The 22,763-nt window shown below is 44.1% G+C and overlaps 1 protein-coding gene across 1 annotated transcript in view; it reads left to right on the top strand.

Annotated features, from left to right (window-relative positions):
- The window catches only part of LOC146829893 (uncharacterized), a 458,149-nt gene that overhangs the window by 203,690 nt on the left and 231,696 nt on the right, over positions 1–22,763 (top strand). The window contains exon 2 of the mRNA XM_085608539.1: positions 13,754–13,849. Coding sequence (XP_085464665.1) covers positions 13,754–13,849 — 96 coding nt within the window. The remainder of the gene's footprint in view (positions 1–13,753; positions 13,850–22,763) is intronic.

The following is a 22,763-nucleotide window of genomic DNA, read 5'->3' as shown; positions in this document are numbered from 1 at the left end:
CTTATCAATCCTAAAGGCAGGGTGCTTGGTTTTGTGTGAGAGGGTGCCCATGCATGAGCAGAGCCCCTCTGCAGCCTTCGGAATCTCTTTTCTGGGGTTGTCTGTGATGCAGTCTGACCATATACTCTTAAGTGCATTATAACCAAACGGTAAATGCTAACATTGGACTGGCTGCACGGAAACATGTTGTGTTTGGTGTCAAACACCTTGGAATCACACCCCTACACCAATAACTGGCATGGGAGTATGTTCCCACCCTACTAGAGGGAGAGACATGACAGCACTGGTATACCCGGTCCCAGCTAACAGAGCCCTGGCATCACAAAATAGATGCTGCCAGCCGCAGACACGAGTCTGGCCTCCTGCTGCTGACACAAACTCCGGCAGGGGACGCCTGGACAATAGGTTTCCTGTCACAGGGAGGTGTAACCACCTCCCAGACAGGCCTTAGTGGATTGGGCCTGGGTGGGTGTATTCCAAGAGTGCTTTGAAGTCCTGCACTGGGGGCACCTTTGGTGTCCCTGTACATAGTCCAGTTCAAACCGGTTTGAACTGGCAGCCCCTGCTCTGGCATGAAACTGGACAAAGGAAATGGGTGTAGCCACCGCTCTTTCCTGACTCTCCCATAGGTGGGTCCCCAGAGTTAGTCCAACCCCTTCCTTGGGTATAAAGAAGGAACCCCTGACTACAGGACTTTAGATTAAACTTGGACGAAACTCTGATACAGAAATTCTGTAACTTCGATGATCTACATGACTAGATGACGAAGAATCTCCCTTGGAGTAAAGAAGATACTCCCCTGCTTGGCAGGCACCAAAGACGCATCTGTCAAGTCAGCATCTCCGAAGCTCACGCCGGACGCCGAAGAATTTGCAACACAGGAGGTGGGTTTCCAGACTTCCCAGAGGCTGACCTGAGTCCCCAGCAAAGCTGAGACCCGTAGCCCTCGTGAGTACCGTGGAACCGGAACCCCTGTACACCGTGCATATTTGCAAGTGCATCAGCTTCTCGATGTCCTTTGAGGCTGTGCATTGAGTTACTTGTAGCCCAGACCCCGAGCACCTTTTACACTGAAGATTGCTGGCCTACACTCCACGAGTGTTCCATGAGCCAGCTCTTTGTGTTTTCGCTTGAGGGTCCTTCGCGATCCCTGGTCTGTTGACCGGTGGGTCCCTGTGAAGGCAACTTTAACTTTAATTGGGCTTCCCTGGTTGCTCCAGATGTTCCCTGACTCTCCATCGCTTGGGGAGTCCCCAGGACCTTCCTGGCTGCTCCGCAGCATCTTTCCTCTTCCTGCATGGGTTGCTGTTGCCAAGGCTTGTTGAGTCCAATCTGGAACCCGACGCTTCAGCATTCGACATCCTTTATGGGACAGCTCGAATCCAGCTCCTGGTCATCCTCGACACCTCCTGGTCCTCGTGGCCGAAGAGTCAAACTTCCCCTCCTCGCACTTGAAGCACCTGACATCGGTGGGCATTCGTCTATCGTGCCCCTGGTCACTGGCAAGTGACCCAGACTCTGTCCCCTCTGCTTTCAGATTCTTCACATTTTCAATCCAGGCTTGGATCTCTTCGGGCACTTCTCATCCTCCCGGCAGCAGCACTTTTCAGCAAGCTGCCATTGAAAACGACGACGCGACCCAACACCATTTGACACCTATGCAGCCGACTTTCCTGGGTGAGGTAACACAAGTACTCCGGTGCTCCCGTGGGGGTTGGCCCTAGAAACATCTAAGTCCAAAAGCGTTTGTTCCTAGTCCACTCCTAAGTGTCCTTAAAGCTTAAAATTCTAACTGCAACTTTCCCCATAGAAGCTAACGGGAGCTCGCGGCTGTGTTCTCACACTGCACACGTCCCCCGTGGATCCCCTGTGTCACTACCTTGGGTGGTTCCTTGGGGTCCCAGTGATTCTACAGGCTCTAGGCCTTGTGTCTAGTCAAGTCGTGGTTCTTATACCACTTTCGTAATATATGGTTTGGTTTGCCCCTAGGGCCTATCGTATATTGTGCTAATTTACTGTGATATTTGAAGTGTAACATATGTGCTTTTACCTCTAGCCTCATAAAGAGACTAGTAGAGTGTGTTTAGGAATAAATGCATATATGTTATATATATACCTGGTGTGGTCTCCTTTCATTTAGCCACTCAAAAGATTATAGACTGGTAAAATTCCTTCAAGACTTAGCCTGACGGCTTCTCTCCATAGTTACCACTAGGATAGCTCTCAATAAAGGTTGTCTTTAACCTATCATCAATAAGGGGCTGTTTGGACTGGTGCAAGGCGCCCACTATAACTAGTGGACAGCATATACCAGGCCAACTTCTCACACCCCTTAGTAATGATGTGGTGACCTGACCAGTACTAGCTGGGTATACACCATACCCTGACATGACAAATTGTAATGTTCTGAAAACAAGGGCCTTATACATTGCTCTAGTTACACTATATAGACGCTTGATTCAATATGTTTCACTCACCTTCTTGGCTTTACCAGCATGACCTGGCCTTCCAGGGCAAACCCAGTTGCCCACAGTGCCTACAATACATCCTGTAATAGATCATACAGTTATGGGCAACATCCTCACTGGATGTATGACGTTACAACGCACACTTTTACAACGCATGCACTTACAACGCATTTTTTACAACGCATAATCCATTACAACGCATGACATTACAACGCATGACACTACAACGCATTTTTAAAAAATACCTTTACAACGCATTTCCATTACAACGCATACTACCTTTACAACGCATACCATTACAACGCATAATATTAAATTACATTTAAGGTAAGTATTAGATAGTATAGGGGTAAAAGTTACTTTTCTAACTCCAGGGGGTGCAACAGTAAGGTAAGTGTTGGATAGTATAGGGGTAAAAATTACAATTCTAACTCCAGGGGGTGCAACAGTGGGGTAAGTGTTGGATAGTATAGGGGTAAAAATTACTATTCTAACTCCAGGGGGTGCAACAGTAGGGTAAGTGTTGGATAGTATAGGGGTAAAAATTACTATTCTAACTCCAGGGGGTGCAACAGTAGGGTAATTGTTGGATAGTATAGGGGTAAAAATTACTATTCTAACTCCAGGGGGTGCAACAGTAGGGTAAGTGTTGGATAGTATAGGGGTAAAAATTACTATTCTAACTCCAGGGGGTGCAACAGTAGGGTAAGTGTTGGATAGTATAGGGGTAAAAATTACTATTCTAACTCCAGGGGGTGCAACAGTAGGGTAAGTGTTGGATAGTATAGGGGTAAAAATTACTATTCTAACTCCAGGGGGTGCAACAGTAGGGAAAGTGTTGGATAGTATAGGGGTAAAAATTACTATTCTAACTCCAGGGGGTGCAACAGTAGGGTAAGTGTTGGATAGTATAGGGGTAAAAATTACTATTCTAACTCCAGGGGGTGCAACAGTAGGGTAAGTGTTGGATAGTATAGGGGTAAAAATTACTATTCTAACTCCAGGGGGTGCAACAGTAGGGTAAGTGTTGGATAGTATAGGGGTAAAATTACTATTCTAACTCCAGGGGGTGCATCAGTAGGGTAAGTGTTGGATAGTATAGGGGTAAAAATTACTATTCTAACTCCAGGGGGTGCATCAGTAGGGTAAGTGTTGGATAGTATAGGGGTAAAAATTACTATTCTAACTCCAGGGGGTGCAACAGTAGGGTAAGTGTTGGATAGTGTAGTGTAATATTATGCGTTGTAATGGTATGCGTTGTAATGGTAGTATGCGTTGTAATGGAATGCGTTGTAAAGGTAGTTTTTAAAAATGCGTTGTAGTGTCATGCGTTGTAATGTCATGCGTTGTAATGGATTATGCGTTGTAAAAAATGCGTTGTAAAGGTAGTGCGTTGTAAAAGTTGCGTTGTAAAGGTTGTTCCCCTCCTCACTAACTATGAAGAAATACCATTTTGGGTCACTCAAAAAATTCATCAAATTGAAGCTGTGTTTCCCCTTATGGGTCCAACAGACAAGCACAGAATTTTGACTATGTGCTTACCCCACAGGATAGTTCCCGCTATAGCAACCTGCAACACTTGGGGGACCGTTTTTGCTGTTGTGTAAACTAGCAGTCTCGGCACTCCCTCAATGTCAGTCTTAACAGACGTGTTAAAACAAATACAGAAAGAATATGGGCAGCTGCTGCCCTGGATTTGAGGAAGAGACTAATGAGAATTTGTCCCGATGTGTCCGCAATGATTCTGTCTGACATTAAAGGTGAAGCAGCATCTCTGGCTGTACAGCAGCATCTCATAGTGGTTTTTGCAAGTCGACTGTCAACTATCATTATTCCTGTTTGTAAATATCCTCAGGATGCAATCATTTGGGAACCAGACCTACTACCTACCTCTTGGCAAACTTGGTTTAGACAAAGAAGTCCAAAAAACCCCAGAGTTTGTTAAAAAACCATGGGATCCATCCAAACAAAAACAGAAAGGTAAACCTGGTGGAGGTTCTCCACACCCGAGCCCTCTGAGAGGAGCTATGATTCTCGTTATCGCACTAGAATCAAGGCTCCAGACCGGTATCAGATTCCTGATACACATTCTCCTCGTTCCTTTCGACTGACAAACAATATGACAGAGGAGGGTGATCTGAACACAGACAAGAAGAGTATGTGAAACGGAAGCGGGAGACACAACACTCATCTGACATAAAGATTAGCAAGCATTTGCAAAGTCAATACCTCTCACCTAATCAAGAGCTATTGGCTTTGCCAATATGTTTTAGCAATGTTGTACACCAGAGTGGCTGCTGGTCAGCTTGGCTAAAAGTTAGTTGGGTAAAGGAAAGTGTTGTGGAGTGTCGTAAAATGGAGTAGAGTAGAGTGTTCTGTAGTGGCATGGAGTGGCATACAGTAGAGTCAGGTGGCATGGACAGGAGGGAAGTGGAGTGTCATGGAGTTGCATACATTGTTGTGGAGGAAGTAGAGTGAAACAGCATATAATTGAGTGGCATAGAGTGGAGTACAGTGTAAGAGTTGAGCAGAGTGTCATAGAGTGAAAGGCATAGTGCTGGAGTGGTGTAGAGCAGAATAGAGTGGCGTAGATGGTGTTGCATGGAGTGGAGTAGAGTAAATTGTCAGAGTGAAGTGACATAGAGTAGTGTTTCATAGAATAGAGTGGAGTAAAGTAGCATGGTAAAGCACAGTGGTGCAGAGCAGATTGGCGTTGAGTACAGTGGTTTTGAGTGAAGTAGTGCAGGGTGCATTGGCAGAGTAGATCGGTATGGAGTGCAGTAACGTAGTGGTGTAGAGTGCTTTGGTGCAGAGATCAGTGGCTAACAGTCCAGCGGCATGGTGTGGAGTAGTATAGAGTACAGTGGCATAGAGCAGATTGTTTCAGAGTAGAGTGAAGTGGATTAAGGTGTAGTGGTGCAGAGTAGATTAGAGTGGCTTTAAGAGGATTGACGCAGAGTGCTGTGGCATAGAGTAGACCAATGCAGAGTTAAGTTGTGTAAAGTAGAGTGACAGAGAGTACAGTGTTGAGGAGTATACTGTCATAGAGGGCAGTGGTGCATAGTAGAGTGGTGTGGAGTGCATTGGCATTGGGTGCAGAGGTGCAGAGTGGAATGGTGCAAAGTGCAGTGGTGCGGGGTAGAGTGGTATAGAATACAGTGGTGCAGAGTAGAGTGGCATTGAGAGCAGTGGCATAGAGTACAGTGGTGCAAAGTAGAATATAGTGGCATAGGGTGTGGTGAGGCAGAGTAGATTAGAGTGGCATGGAGAGCAGTGGCATGGAGTACAGTGGTACAGAGTAGATTAGAGTGGCGTAGAGTGCAGTAACAGAGTACAATGGCATAGAGTGCAGTGGTGTACAGTATAGTGGCGTAGAGTGCATTGGTTGTTAGTAATGTGGTGTAGAGTGCACTAGCATAGAGTGCAGTGGCGCAGAGTGGTGCAGAGTAGAATGCAATGGCACCGAGTGCAGTTGTGTAGAGCAGATTGTTTCAGAGTTTAGTGCTGTGGTGCAGAGCAGATTAGAGTGGATTAGAGGGCATTGGCTTAGAGTGTACTGGCCTCAGTGGAGAGATACAGAGTACAGTTCATTGGCATACAGTGCCATGTTGCAGATTGGGGTGGCATAGAGCAGAGTGGTGCAGAGTGCAGCAGTGAAGCGTGCAGTGGTGCATAGTGGAAGAGTGTGGGGTACAGTGCATTGGTATAGAGTAGAGTGAAGTGGTGTAGAGTAGATTTGAGTGTCATAGAGGGTATTGACATGGAGTGCACTGGCCTACACTGAAGTGGTACAGAGTAGAGTTCATTGGCATACAGTGCCATGTTGCAGAGTGGGGTGGCATAGAGCAGAGTGGTGCAGAGTGCAGCAGTGAAGAGTGCAGTGGTGCATAGTGGAGTAGTGTGGGGTACAATGCATTGGCATAGAGTAGAGTGGAGTGGTACAGAGTAGAGAGGCATAGAGTGGAGTGGTGATAAAAGGAGTGCAGTGACTCAGTGGGGGTGGAGTGACTGTGTGGAATGGTGCAGAGTAGAGTGCAGTGGCATGTAGTGGTGCAGACTAGAGTGGGGTAACATGGAGTACGAATGGTATGGTAGAATACTTCTGTTGAAGACAACACATCATAAATTGAAGTGACCGTTACATTTGCACTCACATACAGTTTTAGTAAAAAAAGTATACAGCACACAAACGATAATGTGTGGAAATGTCATCACCTAATGTATTGATTAGATCGTCTCAGTCAAAGAAAGAAAAATAAACACCAAGCATCCTGGAAGACACAGCCTGACATTTGACCTCTGTCTTTGAACGCACAGCAAATGTGAAAAGATAAGAATGAGATTTAACGGCCCGTTTACAGAAAGGGAGTCAAGGGAAGAATACAGTAAACAGAGTTTGGGCAACAGGAGGGACAAACTCGAGCTGGACAGCCTAAATCAAATAACGCCAGCAAACAGAAAGCCAGAAAATGTGTGTTACATACCACAAAGCCAATGGTAAGCAATGGGCGGAATGCATTCCTAGGCCAACTTTGTGAATGTCTCTAAGATGTCTTTAGCAAATGAGACAGCTGCGCCATCTGGCAGGCTGCATCCTAAAAAGGTACAGAACGTGTAGGTCAGGGCAGAGGACTAATCCTCTGCCTTATTTTGAGAGGACTTGGACGCTAATGGGTCATTTCCCTTGACTGAGCTGTTGCCAGACTAACCCAGCTCACTACTCTCATCAAGCGGCATGCTCTGGGTGCTTAAGCAACACCTACAGCCCCTGACAAAGCACTGAAGCTCTCTGTAGGCAGGTAGTACACTACTCAGTGGGAGCCCATTGTTAATAATTCAGTCGGTAATGGTTTATCGTGATGTTTTCATGCTGTACCATGATTTTATAATATTCATTTCATGCACATCTATTGTGTAATAAAGGTGGCGGTTAAGGTTGTGTGCTGTGAGTTATATGGGACGCTTCATTCCATTTGGAAATGTAAGATGGTATTCTTTTGTTTTGGATTATATTGGCTTCATATAAGGCTTTCTCACGCTGATGAGGTGCTGAAGCCCTTTGTGGATGGAAGTCACATTACTCTGTGGGATACTCACAATATTAGAAGAGGCTGTGATCTAAATGGAGTTATAATTTGTCTTGCTTTTTATCACACAATTGTCACATACTTCGTAAGTAGTTTGCCATGAGATCTGTCATGGAACTTTTCATATAAAACTATCACAAACTCTTGTGTAATCTGTCACACCAAATGTCCTTAATAGCAGATGCTATCTCTCATGTAGGCAGTCCTTCAGGTAATTGCACGTGTGGTCATGTGAGCTGTTATTGAAGCATATAGCTATACTCTTTTGTTTTAGCTTACTCATTCTAAAACAGCAAAAGATGGTGATATCTTGGCTGCCATTAATGCTAACAAAGACGGCACTGCTTTACTGAAAGGCTTTCCATCTAAATACACATATCACATAAGTGAACAAAACATTCCTTTTGTAATGATTCCAGGGGTTGGCAATTGTTTGATTCCCAACCAGGATCACAGAGAAGCTTTAGTGATAGCTGCACATGAATTTGTTGCTTCTGCAAATTGTATGTGTGGCGGCCACAATTTCTTTGCTACAGCAACGTTAATGGTGGCATAGTTTATATCAACAGTGCAAGAAGTATGTCCTTTGTTGTGACATTTGTTAACAAATTAAAGCTTCCTCCATCGCTCGCCCACTGCAGACACATCTGTTCATTTCCAACAAGCCTTCTGGTTGCATTTATTTGAACCACTGTGGTCCTATAATATCTGATACTGCATTTACATTTATCTTAGAGGCATTTGATTCTTGCTTCCTGTTCCTCTGGGTTTGGCCCAGTGTTCAGATGACACTCGCACTGCTAATAAAGACATGCAAGTCTTTATCAGGGCACATGCATGTAGTACACTCCACTCGGACCAGGGCCCGGCTTTTGCTTCCAAAGTGTATTGGGATAGTACGGCTTCCCTTTTACTCTTATTCTACTCCATAACGGCCTGAGGGCAATTCTGTTGTGGATAGGATGAAGCGTAACTTAAACAGTCCTTAACAGCTAGAGTATTAGGGGATAGTTGGATCTACCACCTATATGGGGTACGGTGAGTACTTAACAACCAAAATAAATGATCTCTGGGTGGCCGGATCCGACAGAGGTCCGATTTGAAGTAGATAATCGCTGTACTGTCTTAAAGGAATTCCAAAACCTCAGTGACACTAAATCCAGTGAACAGTTGAAGGCACCTACCCCTGCAGGACTCAAGGAGAAACCAGAAGCTTCTGGCTGGATTACAAAAGTTGGAGATCAGTCCTTGGCTTACAAAGAGCATGAATCATAATCTTGCCGCCAGATCCTGGTTCCAAAGACAATCATTTTGTCTCCATTGATCACGTCAAGATACACAATGTGGCCAATTCTCAACAGTAGGCCACAAGGAGTCCTTAGTAGTTCCCTAACTCTGCTCACTACTATACAGGAAACTTTTCTACAGCTTATGAGCACCACAAAGCTGATTCTTTCAAGCTGTGGGAGGAGGAGAAGGCACTACCGTTAATCCCGGGATCCACATCCAGCACCATGACTGAACTGATTACTGCTCTTACTTCAAAGTCTTCTGCAGCTGATGTCATTTATCGAGATCCACCTTCTTTGGATACACCTCTTCTGGATTTTTCTAGTCTTGTTATGGTACCTGAGGACCCTGTTTTTTGGTGAACTGTTTCTGGCTATTATGTGTGTGAAGAAGATGTTTCTTATGACTCTTTTGACAGCTCTTCTGTGTTAGACACTCCTGCACCAAGGATCTGTGTCTTTTTTTCATGGCTGAAATGCACTTATCTGGTCCCACCTTGGATCTATGTTTGGATTACACTCTCCTTGGTATTTCTATTCCTGTGGATTGGATTTGTGACAATTTTTTAATGGATAAATTCAAATATTTTTTCTGGATATGATATATCCAACCCAACATCAGAATATTTCAAATTTGTCCTTACAACAACAATATGATCACACAAACAAAGCTAATATTCACAGCTTCATTTGTCACCCGATTAGCTGTGAAAGGCTATGATTATTGGAAGGATACAATTGAATGAAATACATTTGAGGTACCACACTTTGGCAAGTTCAGTGGATGAAAACGTGTTCCGAGCATGTTTAATCCCAGCGCAAATGAACTTTCTGCTGCTACAGATCAGCAGACTACATGTCTGGGGCTGGCTAAAGTTACAGACATGAATGTCCCAAATATGACGTTCATTCCCTCTGTTGCAGAATGGTGCATTTAATTCCACACTTACAGGTCCTCCTGGGGGGTTATTGTGGCCAGTGGATGAGAATGGTAGTAATGCTCAATTTCTAAATTCCACACTGTGGTTTAAGGCAAGCAGGCTGGATCTCTTTTATTCTCACTCACAACATTCAGGTATCTTTAAAATCTATTTGGTAGAGAAATTGTGTCAACAATGGTTGGAACATTCAAAGCAGTATCTTTCTCTCCTGTCCAAAGAAATGGAGCTATCTGACTTTCTGTTAGGCCCTACCTCTCTGTGTTCAAAAAGATTTATTTATGCCACATATAGCAAAATTTGAGAATTTTCACAAATAGAAGCTGATCCACGTTTAAGACAAGTTATTCAAGATACTGTAGATAAAGTGGTTGCTGTTGTTTACAATAGTATTAACAACACTGACTTCTCGCATGTATAATCTGAAAAGTATTCTGTCATCTGTTATTGATATCATACAAAGTGACATGTCAACATTGTATCTTGATCAAAGTCAGCTTAGATCTATCATGCAGTTTAGTTGAATGCTTTAAAACCTCAAAAAAGGGTGTGTACCTTGGCATTACCTTAACTCTAGCCATCTATTCTTGCTCTTCAACTTGACACAAAAATAACAACAACTCATGGCCAAGAAAGATGCTACATACACAATGTTGCACCTTAAGAAGTTAGAACCGGTCCTGTTTACAATAGCTGCAAGACCTTCTGCTGTTTGGTTATTTCATGGCATAATATCTTTGTCAAATTCAACATTCCAGTTCGCAGTTCGCATTAAACATTTCCCTGTCAGTAGATATGAACCCCTAGGAAGCAGCTTCATTCATGAATTATGGTCACTCCCTTTTTCCTATCATTGTGAAAGAGGCAATAAAGAAGTTTTCCCTACTGGAAAGGAATGTGATTCATCTGTTGGACATTCACTCGTTTGTTAACATGTAATCATTCACAGCGCATGTAATGTGTTAGTAGTGAATTTGGTCTGTTTTCTAAAAGAAATACCAGCCCCTGCATTACTCCCCCTCATTACAGTCCTTTCAAATGAAAGTTTGTTAATGTTGAGTGATCAGGACTGTTGCGAAATGTGAGCTGGGACTGCATACATTTTATCGGTCTTCCAAGTTGCTACCTGCTGTAGCAATATCTTTTTCCCTCCCACTCAAGGAGGTATGGAAAGCTTGTTATGGCCTTCCATTCTAACTTTGAAGACGGATTTTAACAAATCAAGCAGACTCAAAGCACCATTGTTTAAAAAGAAGTAGCAGTAACATCTGCTTGAGAAACCTTTGAATTGCAAGCTGCAAGGACATCTAGTGAGATACAGTCCTTGAGAAACACAAACCTACCATTACATTTTGGTGAATTATTTTATGGCATGTCTGATACATCTAATATAGCTGGCCTTGCTTACTATTTTAAGATTGTTGGTTCTGGCTTAGTCAGTTCTTTCCAGACCATCTTTGGAGTAATACTGGCTATTAGTCATTACCTGTTCTCCAGTGTGTTTGAGGTGTCCAGCTGCTGTTATTCCTCTTTTCCAGCATTTTGATCCCAGGTATTTCCTCCACAATGGATGGTCCATTTGCAAGCTCAGTGGAACCACCACCACTCCAGCTGTGCCGTGAGCCAATGCTACCATTCTTTTGAATCCTCTTGTTTCAAGAAGTGGACCTTGATTGGTCATTGTCATTCCGACCTGTCTGGTTTACCTGAGTACAACCCATGTTCCGCTGCCTCTGGTGCCCCTTCAAATGGGCACTAGATATTTGCCTGGCTCTGCAGACTCCGGCTCCCATTGACTTGTACCTGCTGATGAGTCCCTTTGCGACTCATTTCGGAGTTGTCCCTTGTGCCTATGGCTCCTTCAGAATGCGAGCTATGAGCCACTCCTTACACAGGAGATGAGTGCATCAGCACATAGATCACTAACTGCTGGCTCTAACAACACGGATGTGTGCTTTCTCAGCACCGGCTGATACAGAGGATCATGTCTGCTGTTTGCTCTGTGTGAAGTGGGCTATTGGAAAGTCTTCATCTGCGGAAACAGAATCATTTGCTTTTGATTTAGCAAAAGACCTCATGGATACCTCTTACACATCTCATGTTAGTCTTACAGTTATTATTATACATTATTTTGTATAATGTGCTTATTAGTAAAGCATTGATTTTGCTTAGCTTGCGCTTTAGCATTATTATTTACTCATTCGTCATGTTACTGTCCGACGAAGGAGGGGGGGACATAAGTTCCCTTTAGGGTCCACTGCAGTTCTCCCCTATGTTAGCCTATTTGTGCACCTTGTAGGCCCTTTGCACTGCACATATTACACACAACACATTGTTTTTGTGCCACAATGTTATTCTAGAAATGCAATGGGCCGTTTTATTATTCAGTGCTTCTTCCTGGGACTCAGTCTGAACATTTCATACAAGGTCGAACAGCACCGAACCCTAGTTTGCTCTGCTGTCGGTCACTAACATACAGACATAATAAAGAGATCCAGCTGCTGTTTACGAGCATGACCATAAACTCCAGAGTGGTGTCCTAGTGTCTCGCAGAAACTGGGGAATTAATGCTAATTGGTTCTGTAGGCAAACATAAGTGCTACATATCAGAAACACAGGACTGTTATGCAACATAAACAAGAACATAAATGAATGCCATACGAAACAAATGTATGCTTACATGACAAATAATAACAATATACAGAAAACACAAAATCATTCTATGGGGTGTCCATTTATAACTCTTTATTATGCTCAAACATATATCCTCAATTTTTGGCAGTAGATATGTGAGATATTGGTACGGAACACCGATTAGTATCGTTGACATTTTGACCCACTCAACAACGAGTATTCTTAGAAAACATCACAAGGGATCTTCTTCAGGACTAGAAAGTGTAAATACAGTCTGTGTGATGGAGGATAATGAGTGTCAGTGACACTGTGAAATAAGAGAGCTCAATTGTTAAAAGAGGGTTCGCCATTGAGCTCTCACCTGGTCATAATAGAAACCTCATGTTGCTTGATGTTGGGCTTGGACAAAAACCCCTATAAAACAATACACTCTCCATCACCATGTGAGTTTGAAGACCATACTCTGGTGAGAATGGGGAACAATTGGGTAAATGTTCACCTCCACGTGGTGAAGAGGTGTGCACAGTATCAAACGTATCCTGGAACAAGGAGGGTCCTGACATGGAACCTGTATCAGAAGAATGCAGGGCATTAGTGTTGAAACATGGAGAGCCAGTCAACTGCCTATGCTGCTCACCAGCACCAGGCTTGATCATGCCGTGACCGTGTTATAGCGTCTTATGAGATACCAGTACATGGCCCCCATCTGTGATGAGGCATATCCTAAGTGGGTGAGACCCTGCCTTAAGTAACACAAGTAATGCACACTCACCTGTGCTGGAGAGAGTGTTGCAGTGAAGGGCTGTGCTTTCACAATCCCCATGCCATCTTTCAATGATGGCAGGGGTCTGACATGATTTCGGGATGGGGGCAGGTGAAAGCAGTATCCTCTGTGAGTGGTACCTGGGCATTCTCCAGGACCACTGTCCCTCCACCCACCCCACAGAAGGTGAACTAACTGTGCACCTCTCCACAGGTGGCACAGTTACAGTCTGTGTGCCCCAGCAACCACAGCACAGGTCCAAGGACAAGACATTCGTTTATTTAAAGGGGAACACACACCTGGTGGGGCACTGCCCATACAGTATTGTGCCTGTGCAATGGGTACTAGAGAAGGGACCATGCAAGCATCTGCAGCCTCAACACTCAAGGGCCCTCAGGACCCAAACAGCAGATGTGAGCACATGCTCCTGTGACAGGTTTGGAATTGGGGCGCCGCCTGCTTCTGCCCTGGAGGAGAAAAGCACCAAACACTTCTTTCTAATGATCTGAGAAAAGTGAAAAATATAAGAACATGCATGCTACTTATAATACATATGTCATTATCACTCTTTCAGCTAAAGATATGTAACACCCTGGATATCCTGAAGACAGAACTGGCAGAGATATCTCATCTGGAAGCCCATGAGAAACAGAGCCTCTCAGAATTCAAGGTAAGGTATGGGTGTGTGATTCTCTTTTACTTTCTTTGAGTTCCTTTGTTTTTGTCTCAGTTCCAATGAATTGTCTTCTGTCTTGCTTCCTAATGCTTCTTTTGCCTTTTGGGAGTGAAATAAAAAACAGGCAATGCAGCAACCTAAGCTATGTTATTGTTCTTTGTTTACCCTCTGCAGAACATAAGGCTATGATAGCCCTGAAAAAATCTAAACTTATGACTGAATCAACATGCGTTTTTTCTAGCTAATTTTTGTGAAATTTGAATGGAAGTGTTGCAAAATCCAGCTTTCACAGTGAAATGTGATCTGCTGATATCTCACCTCACTTTGACTGAAGGGCCACCCAGTGTAAAAGACCGTCACCGAGATCCCTGCAGGAGTCTCCTGAGATAGCAAGGTTGATTTCATCCAGTTTCATCTAGTCCTAATGACTAGAGGATGAATGACAGAAAAAATGATTCAAAATGATTGTGTTAATTGAATATCATGGCATAGATATTGTAACTATGAAAATATCAAGGAATATAATGTACAGACTACAGAGCTTGATTTGCACTTTGGCAAAGATGGTAGTTGTCACAAAGGCAAAGGAGTACACTCCCCGCCAATGGTAAGATCTGGCCTCCTCACTCAGGTGCAAACTTACAAGGGGATATCGCCGCCAGAACGTCACATTTAGTGATGTTCTGGTGCCGATATCCCCTTCTCCTTATTAACAAAGCAGCGTTAAGCCACTTAACGTGGCTTAATGCCACTTTGTAAATAAGGCCCCTTTTTACACTTCACTTAGCCTGAAAGGGGCATGCAGGGGGTCTTCCGCCACAACACCCATTGCCTTTTGATGCTGCCCTATATTTACAAGGGTGAGGCAGCGCTAAAAACGTAAGGCAGGTAAATCCTGGTCTTAGGGAGGCAAAATCTTTAATTTCTCCTCGTATTTTGCTCTTTCTATGTGTGCTTCATTCTGCAACACATATAGAAACAGCAAGTCGGTCTTTAAAGATTGTTCATGTGCAGGAAGGGGACCCTTCTGTAGGAGAGTAGGATCTGCTTCACATGGGTACCCCCACTTTTTGCTGGTGTTTCACTGTTTTTCAACCTTAGTCTAGCTGTGGTCCTGCTATTCAGGACCACAGCCTAGCTGCTTTCTCTGTAAAATGGTTTCCATGTACATTAGCTAAATATCTAATTGTATTCTGGAGTGCCTTATAAGCCCCTAGTATATGGTATACTATGTACTTAGGGCATAGGTACCTCATAGGCCTACCAGGGGCTGCAGCATGTATTATGCCACCCCTGGGAAGCACTCCAAAATGACACCACAGTTCTGCTACTGCAACCTGGGTAAGGGTGTGCTTGCACCCCTTACTGTGGTATAGGCTACCTATATCACTACCTTATACAGACACATATAAACCTATAAGCCACTCCAATGGCAGGCCTTGAAAATCCTGAAGGCAGAGTGTTTGGTTTTATGTGAGAGGGTGCCCAAGCATGAGCTGAGCCCCTCTGCAGCATTCGGAAATACTTCCTTATGCCTGTTCTGTGATACAGCCATACCATATACTCTTAAGTGCATTATAACCTCGCGGTAAATGCTAACTTTGGGATGGCTGCATCAAAACATGTTGTGTTTGGTGTCAAACGCTTTGGAATACTACCACCCCGCCTGTTCTGGTGGTGGGGGTAGCATTCCACCATTCTAGAGTAAAGAGACATGTTCACACTGGCTAAACCCGGTTAAATCTCACCAAAGAGCTGGCATCACAAAATGGATGCCACTGCCACGGACACGGGTCTGGCCTCCTGCTGCTGGGGGAAACTCCGGCAGGGGAGGCCTGGACAATAGGTTTCCTGTCACAGGGCGGTGTAATCACCTCCCCAGACAGGCTGATGTGTATTGGGGCAGGGTGGGTGCATTCAGAGAATGCTTTTGAGACACTGCCTGGGGCACACTAGGTGTCCCTGTGCATAGCCCAGTTCTAATCGGTAGCAGGGGCACTCAGCCCCTGCTCTGGCACGATACTGGACAAAGGGGAAGGGGTGTAACCACCCCCCACCCCAGGCCCACCCATAGGTGGGGCCTTAGAGTTAGTCCATCCCCTAAACTTAGTATAAGTATAGAAATCCAGTCCCTAGGACTTTAGATTACCCTGGACGAACCTCTGAAACATATATCCTGGACCTTCGACTTTCTATCACGACTAGAAGATGGAAGAAATCTCCCTTGGGATCAAGGAGTGACTCCCCTGCTTGGCAGGCACCAAGGAAGCAACTGACCGGTCTGCATTACTGAAGCTCCCACCGGACGCTGAAGTCTCTGTATCCCTAGACATACATTTCCAGACTTCCCCGAGGCTACCCTGAGTCCACAGCAATGCTGAGGCCCGTGGCTATCGTGGGTAAAGTAGAACCGTGACCCCTGGACACCATCATCTTTTGCAGCAACAACACCTTTCTGGTCATCCTCGAAGTTGTGCTTTGGGCTCCGAGTAGCCCCACCCTTGAGCACCTCCTGCACTGAAGATTGTTGGCCTCCACTCCACGAGTGACCCATGGGCCATCTCCAAGTGTGACCACTCAAGGCTCCTTTGCGATCACTAGCCTGTTGGCTAGCAGGTCCCCACAAAGGCAACTCCACTTCTACTTGGGCTTTTCTGGTTGCTCCAGACTTGCTCTTACTTAGCCTTGCTGGGTGAGTCCATCAGACCTTGCTGGTCTGCACCGCAGTCCTTTCTCTGATTTCCTGAGACTCGCCGTTGCCAAGGCTTGTTGGGTCCTTTCTGGTCGCTGACACCGCAGCGTTCGACAGACTTTGTGGGACAGGTCGAAGCCGGCTCGTGGACTTCGTCAACGCCTCCTGGACCTCGTGGCTGAAGACTTAAGACACCCGTCAACTCACCTGAAGCACCCGACATCTGTGGGTATTGGTCCATCCTGTCCTAGGTCACTGGAAAGTGACCCAGATTCTGTCCCCTCTGCTTTCCGGTTCCTTACATCCTAGATCCAGGCTTGGATCTCTCCGTACACTTCTCCTCTTCACGGCAGCAGCAGTTCTTTGCAGACTTCCATTGGAATTGATGACGTGACCAGACACCAAAAGACACCTATGCACCCGGCTTCCCTGGGTGAGGTAACTCAAGTACTCTGGTAATCTCGAGGGTTCGAGCCCTAGAACTGTCTAAGTCCAAAAGGTTTTGGTCCTAGTTCGATTAGAAATGTCCCTAATCTTTAAAATTCCAACCGCAACATTCCCCATAAAAGTAATAGGAACCCGCGGTTGTGTTTCCACACTGCATACGGCTCCAGTTGGTCACCTGTGTCACTACCTTGGGTGGTTCCGTGGGGTCCCAGCGATTCTAGAGGCAATAGGCATACTGCCTATTACAGTCGTGGTTCTTATACCACTTTTTTAGTATATGGTTTGCTACGCCCCTAGGGCCCAAACATGTATTTGTGCTTTTACTGTTGAATAGTGACTTGTAACTTAAGTACTTCGAACTCCAGCCTCATAAAGAGACTAGAGGGGTGTGTTTTATCTTAAAAACATATATTTTGAATATATACCTGGTGTGGTTGTCCTTTCATTTGGTCATGCAGGAGATTATAGACTGGCAAAACAAGCTGCTTTACATTCCTTCAAGACTTAGCCTGAAGGCTGCTCTCCATAGCTACCACTAGGATAGCTTTCAATAAAGGCTGTCTTTAACCTATCACCATAAGGGGTTGTTTGGACTGATACAAGGTGCCCACTAGAACTAGTGGACAGCATATATCAGGCCACCTTCTCACACCTTCCTGCACATAAACAATCACCCCTGCAGTGCAGGCACCATTGCAACATGGCGGCAGGGTGCCTGCGCTGATGCGAGGCTGCTTTTTTAGCACATTTATGTATATTTCTTCTCTTACCTTCCGGCAAGTCCTGGAACGGCCTTCCTCTCAAGTGCGGACATTACCACACAAGGTACCTGCATGGATTGATAAATCTAACTTAAGAGCTGTGTTGCTCTTGCATCCAGTTGCATCGTGAAATTGTGGCACAATTCTTTGACAAATATGCCCCATAATCTATTTATTTATGTTTTTCTTTAAGTGACAAATTGTGGGGGTTATTTATGAGCTCTTGCGTCACATTTGTGCTGCCGGTGTGGCACTTTTTGTGACGCACTAGCGGCGTAAAAAAATGGACCATGTTGCGTCATATTTACAAAGTGACACATCTAGGTAGATGCGTCACTTTGCAAACCCCTGCGCCACATTATACCTGTGACAGGTATAATGTATGCAGGGTGGGCGCTCTAACGCAAGTAAGCCTCGTAGTAGTGACGCAGTGAAATATATGAGAATTCACTGCGCCTTTTCCTGGACGCAAATGCGTCAATATCTTAAGCCTGCCTCATGGCAGGCGTAAGATTGAATCAGGCACATTTCACATGGGACCTGCCCATGTGTAATGTCCCATTGCAGGAGTTGCGTCACTTTTGTGACACACTCCAGCAATGCGTCATTTTGCACCTATAGATATGTCAGAAATACTGACGTATCTGTAACTGCTTGTGACAAGATGAGTCATAATGTAAATATGACGCATCCAACATGTCGCAAGGAGGGCGCAATGACAAGTGACGCATCACTGTTTTCACGCAGCCATGCATCACTTTTCATGAATGATGCCTGTGACTTTATTTAGGGCTTTTGTTCAGCGCTAACTTGTGATGGGAGCTGCTTCGTAGCACTGTTGAGAGGGGCATGAAGGTCTTGGTGACCTCGTCATTGTTGTAGGACCAAGATCTCAAGCTAAGTCATTCAGTTAAAGCCCTTCCCCAGGAGTCATTTTGCCCACTTGCGGTGCCTGTCACTTGAGAAGGGAGGCAGTTAACTTGTGGAGAGATGTGAAAGCATCTTGGAGAAGTATTGTGTTCTTTCTTGAGCACACCAAACTGGGAAAACCCAGAGGGACATATTTATCAAAGAGTAAAGCATCACGGCAAGTCACTTTGCTGTGCTGTCTTTGGGGGAAAGGGCAGGAATGCGCAGTATTTATAACAATATGGCACATTCCTGCTTTTACTCAGTACTAGTTCACAAAGGGGCTCCTAGCACCAATGCAGGCACTCTTGCCCCCTGGGGCAAGGGTGCCTGCGTTGCTAGCTGGATTGTTTTCGTGCAGCCAGGGGAACCTTCCAGCACAAAAACAATCTATCCTCTTTCTGTGGATGCAGCACACAGAGAAAGAGAAAGTGAAAGAGAGAGAGAGAGAAAGTGAAACAAACAGGAAGTAGCTTTTTGTTTCAGTTCAAGGTCTACCAGTAAGATATACATAAAGCCAGATTTTATGAGGTATTAGGAACTAAAGTGGCCGAGCAGACGGCAATATTTAAATCACAGATTTATGAGATGGGGGAAAATTCTGGAAGGATTTTGCCGAACACAATAAGACAAAAAGAGGCTATTAATGCTGTCACTGAAATTAAGGATGCTACTGGTCTGATTCATAATAACCCTGAGGAAATTCTTGAGGTTTTTCGACAGTTTTATTCAAAGCTATATGAGCAAGACGCTCTATCGGATTCTAATGAGCTTTTCTTGAACTTTTCCTCTTTGGATAATATCACAAAATTAACTACTGTTCAAGCTCAGGCTTTGGATAGCGATATTACATGGGATGAAATCGAATTGGCTCTATTTTCTCTCGCCTCGGGCAAAGCGACTGGACCTGATGGTATTCCTCTGGAGTTCTTTAGGGTGTTTAGGAATGTAGTGAAACAAGATATACTAGCCACTTTTTTAGATGCACAGAAAGGGATAGCTCCCGCTTCCTGGAGACAATCAACAATAATGACTTTCTTGAAAAAAGATAAATCTGCTGCTAATCCGGCCTCATATAGGCCAATATCGCTAATAAATGCAGACAGTAATGTTTTTTCAAAAATTTTAGCTTCAAGAATTTCAGGGATAATTTCTACTGTAGTCTCTAGTTGGCAACATGGGTTTATACCCGGGCGGGACACTACGGATCATGTCCGTAGGGTTATTGCCCTCATGGATTGGGCTCAGGGCACTAAAACATCTATAGCAATCACCCTGTTGGATGCTGAAAAAGCATTCGACAGGGTGGCTTGGTCCTATCTCTGGGATATGCTCTCTTTGAAGGGATTCGGACCTATTCTGATCTCGTCTTCGAAAGCCTTGTATAAATCCCCTCTGTCCTGTGTCAGAATTGGGACAAATTCATCTGTCCTGTTTGCTATTAATTGGGGGACTAGACAGGGCTGTCCAGCTTCTCCATCACTTTTGCCATTTATATTGATCTTTGTCTTAAAGAATTGAATCAAACGGAGGATATATCTCCAGTTCCGGTGGCGGGAGTAAATTATAGAGCTTTAGCTTATGCTGATGACATGGTGGTGATCACAACAGACATTGTCAGAGCCATCCCAACTGTGGAAGCGTTGGCAACTAAGTTCGGTTTATTTTCTGGGTATAAACTTAATTTGGCTAAAACGCAAATCCTTCTGGTGGGCCAGATCCCGCTGGCTTTTCCCTCGTTCCATCTTAATATTGTCACGGTGGCAACATATTTGGGTATTAAGATCACCACCCCAGTCTCTGCTATCCCTGAACTTAATTATAAACCTGTTCTAAAAAAGGCTAATTCTTTGTTGGAGCGTATTAATCATTTGCACTTGTCTTTATATGGGAGGAATAATGTGCTGAAAATGCTAATTCTCCCTAAATTTCTATATTTATTTCGATCTGTTCCTCTAGAATTTCCTCTTACTTTCTTTAAAGAACTTGAGCGAATGGCGGCTAGATTCTTGTGGGGCTATAAACGTCAACGCAGAGCTTACAAGAAAATTATTCTTCCCAAGGTTAGGGGTGGGTTGAGCACACCATATTTTTTATTTTATTATCTAGCATCTGCTTTACAGTTTATTTCTCCTTTGATAATTGGCGCGAATGCGCAAATACAGGAATCCCATACCCCCTCAATTTACGAGTTTGCTTTGGGAATCGAGGCACGTGGATGTTTGTTAACAAATATAGAACCAATTTATTATAAAAAAACAAAATTTAAGATATTGAAAGCCGCTTTTTTTGTGTGGAAGTTAATTCGGCGCCAGGTAGGGCTTCAAAATATTAGTAGATATACCCCCCTGACGTCAATACATATTTTTCCTCCTATCTTTAGAGATTATACAATGACGAGATGCGGGAATTTCGGCATTAATTCTCTAGGGGATCTATGGTATAATGGCCGTATTATAACATTTGTTGAACTCCAACTTAAGTTTAACCTCACAAATCTGGATTATTTTAAGTACCTCCAGGTGCATAGTTTTCTTAAGAATTTGACTTCTCTGGATTGTTCCGGGCTTTCTGAAATCCCTATTATCGACGCTTTATATACTAAAAAAGCAACTTATTACTATCATCTTGCCCTGATGATATGTTAGATGACAACAGCGATGGGTGGAGAAGATGAACTGCGATAGCAACCTGATTCAGACATCTATTTTGATTGCTAATTCTGTTTTGTTGACGGGTAGAATGCGTGCTCAGCATTTTATGGCTATCTTCGATTTATATTACACCCCTGCAAAAATCTCAAAATGGGGCTCAACAGTTGGCACTGCATATAGTAGATGTGGGTTGCTTGCTGCTGACGCAGTTCATATGTTCTGTAGTTGCCCACTCTTAACACCGTTGTTATATGAAATTCAATCTTTTCTTACTGTGGTATTTGGATCTGTAATAACAATAACACCAGAACTTGTATTGCTAGGAGTCTCCTCGGAGATATCGGAAGAATATAAAAGGAGTCTGGTATTTATTTCTATGGCAACTCTTCGGGGATGCATTACTCAAGAGTGGATTAGTCCAGAACCACCATCTTTTCGTTCCTGGAGGGCACGGCTATTAGTCATATATAATTTGGAGTATGCTATCTACAGAACAAAAGGGATTAAAAAAAATGCTACAGGAATGAAAATATGGGCGCCAATTTTGCAATGGATGGAGGGGGAAGTGGGATAATTTCCGGTTACATATTTTTTCCTTTTATCTATTCTTATTTATCATATTGGCTTGCGCTCCATCATTTTGTTATTTTGTATGCTGGTCAGAAAATGGACGCTCAATATAAGCTGTATGTATACTCATTTTTTATTATTATTTTTATTGTTTGCTGACATCTGTTTTCCGAATTACATGTATTTATGCTTGTATTGTAACTGGCTTGCATTAAATCAATAAAAGAAAAAAAGAAAAGAAAAAAAAAAGGTCTACTAGTAAGGGTGAGCCTGGGAATGCCTCAAAATCCCTGACTGTTGCATGGAAACCCACAGGCAATGTCCATGGAAAGCCTTCCTAGGGCAGAGTAATGCAAGGCACCGATTTGTGCTGCAGTGCATTACTCCAGATTCATCAAGCCACCCGAAGACACTCAAGGGGGCTTTGCGTTTCTAGATAAATACGAAGGGGCTTATTTTTCGGCCCTTTACGCTGCCATTGTGTCACTTTTTGTCACGCTGCGGTGGCATAAAATATGCGCCACATTGCACCACATTTACAAAGTGACGCATCTAAACAGATGCATGACTTTGAAAAGCCCTGCACTAAATCATACCTGTGTCAGGTATAATGTATGCAGGGTTGGCGTTACCCTGCAAAAAAGGGTCATAGAAAGGCGCCACTTCTAGAACGCCGCTGCTGTGAGGCAGGCGTAAGACTGACGAAGGCGCCTTTAACATTGGACTTGCACATGAGTAATGACCAATTGCTGGAGTAGCATCACACTCCAGCAATGAGTCATTAGTGCACCTACAGATAGGTCAGGATAATTGACATATCTGTAAATCCTTGCGACATGGTGCAACGTACAGTACACACTGCGCTTCCATGGTGT

Source organism: Triturus cristatus, chromosome 5_2 (genome assembly GCF_964204655.1).
Source record: "Triturus cristatus chromosome 5_2, aTriCri1.1, whole genome shotgun sequence".
In the NCBI taxonomy this organism is placed as follows: domain Eukaryota; kingdom Metazoa; phylum Chordata; class Amphibia; order Caudata; family Salamandridae; genus Triturus; species Triturus cristatus.
This window is presented reverse-complemented; position numbering and strand designations above follow the sequence as displayed.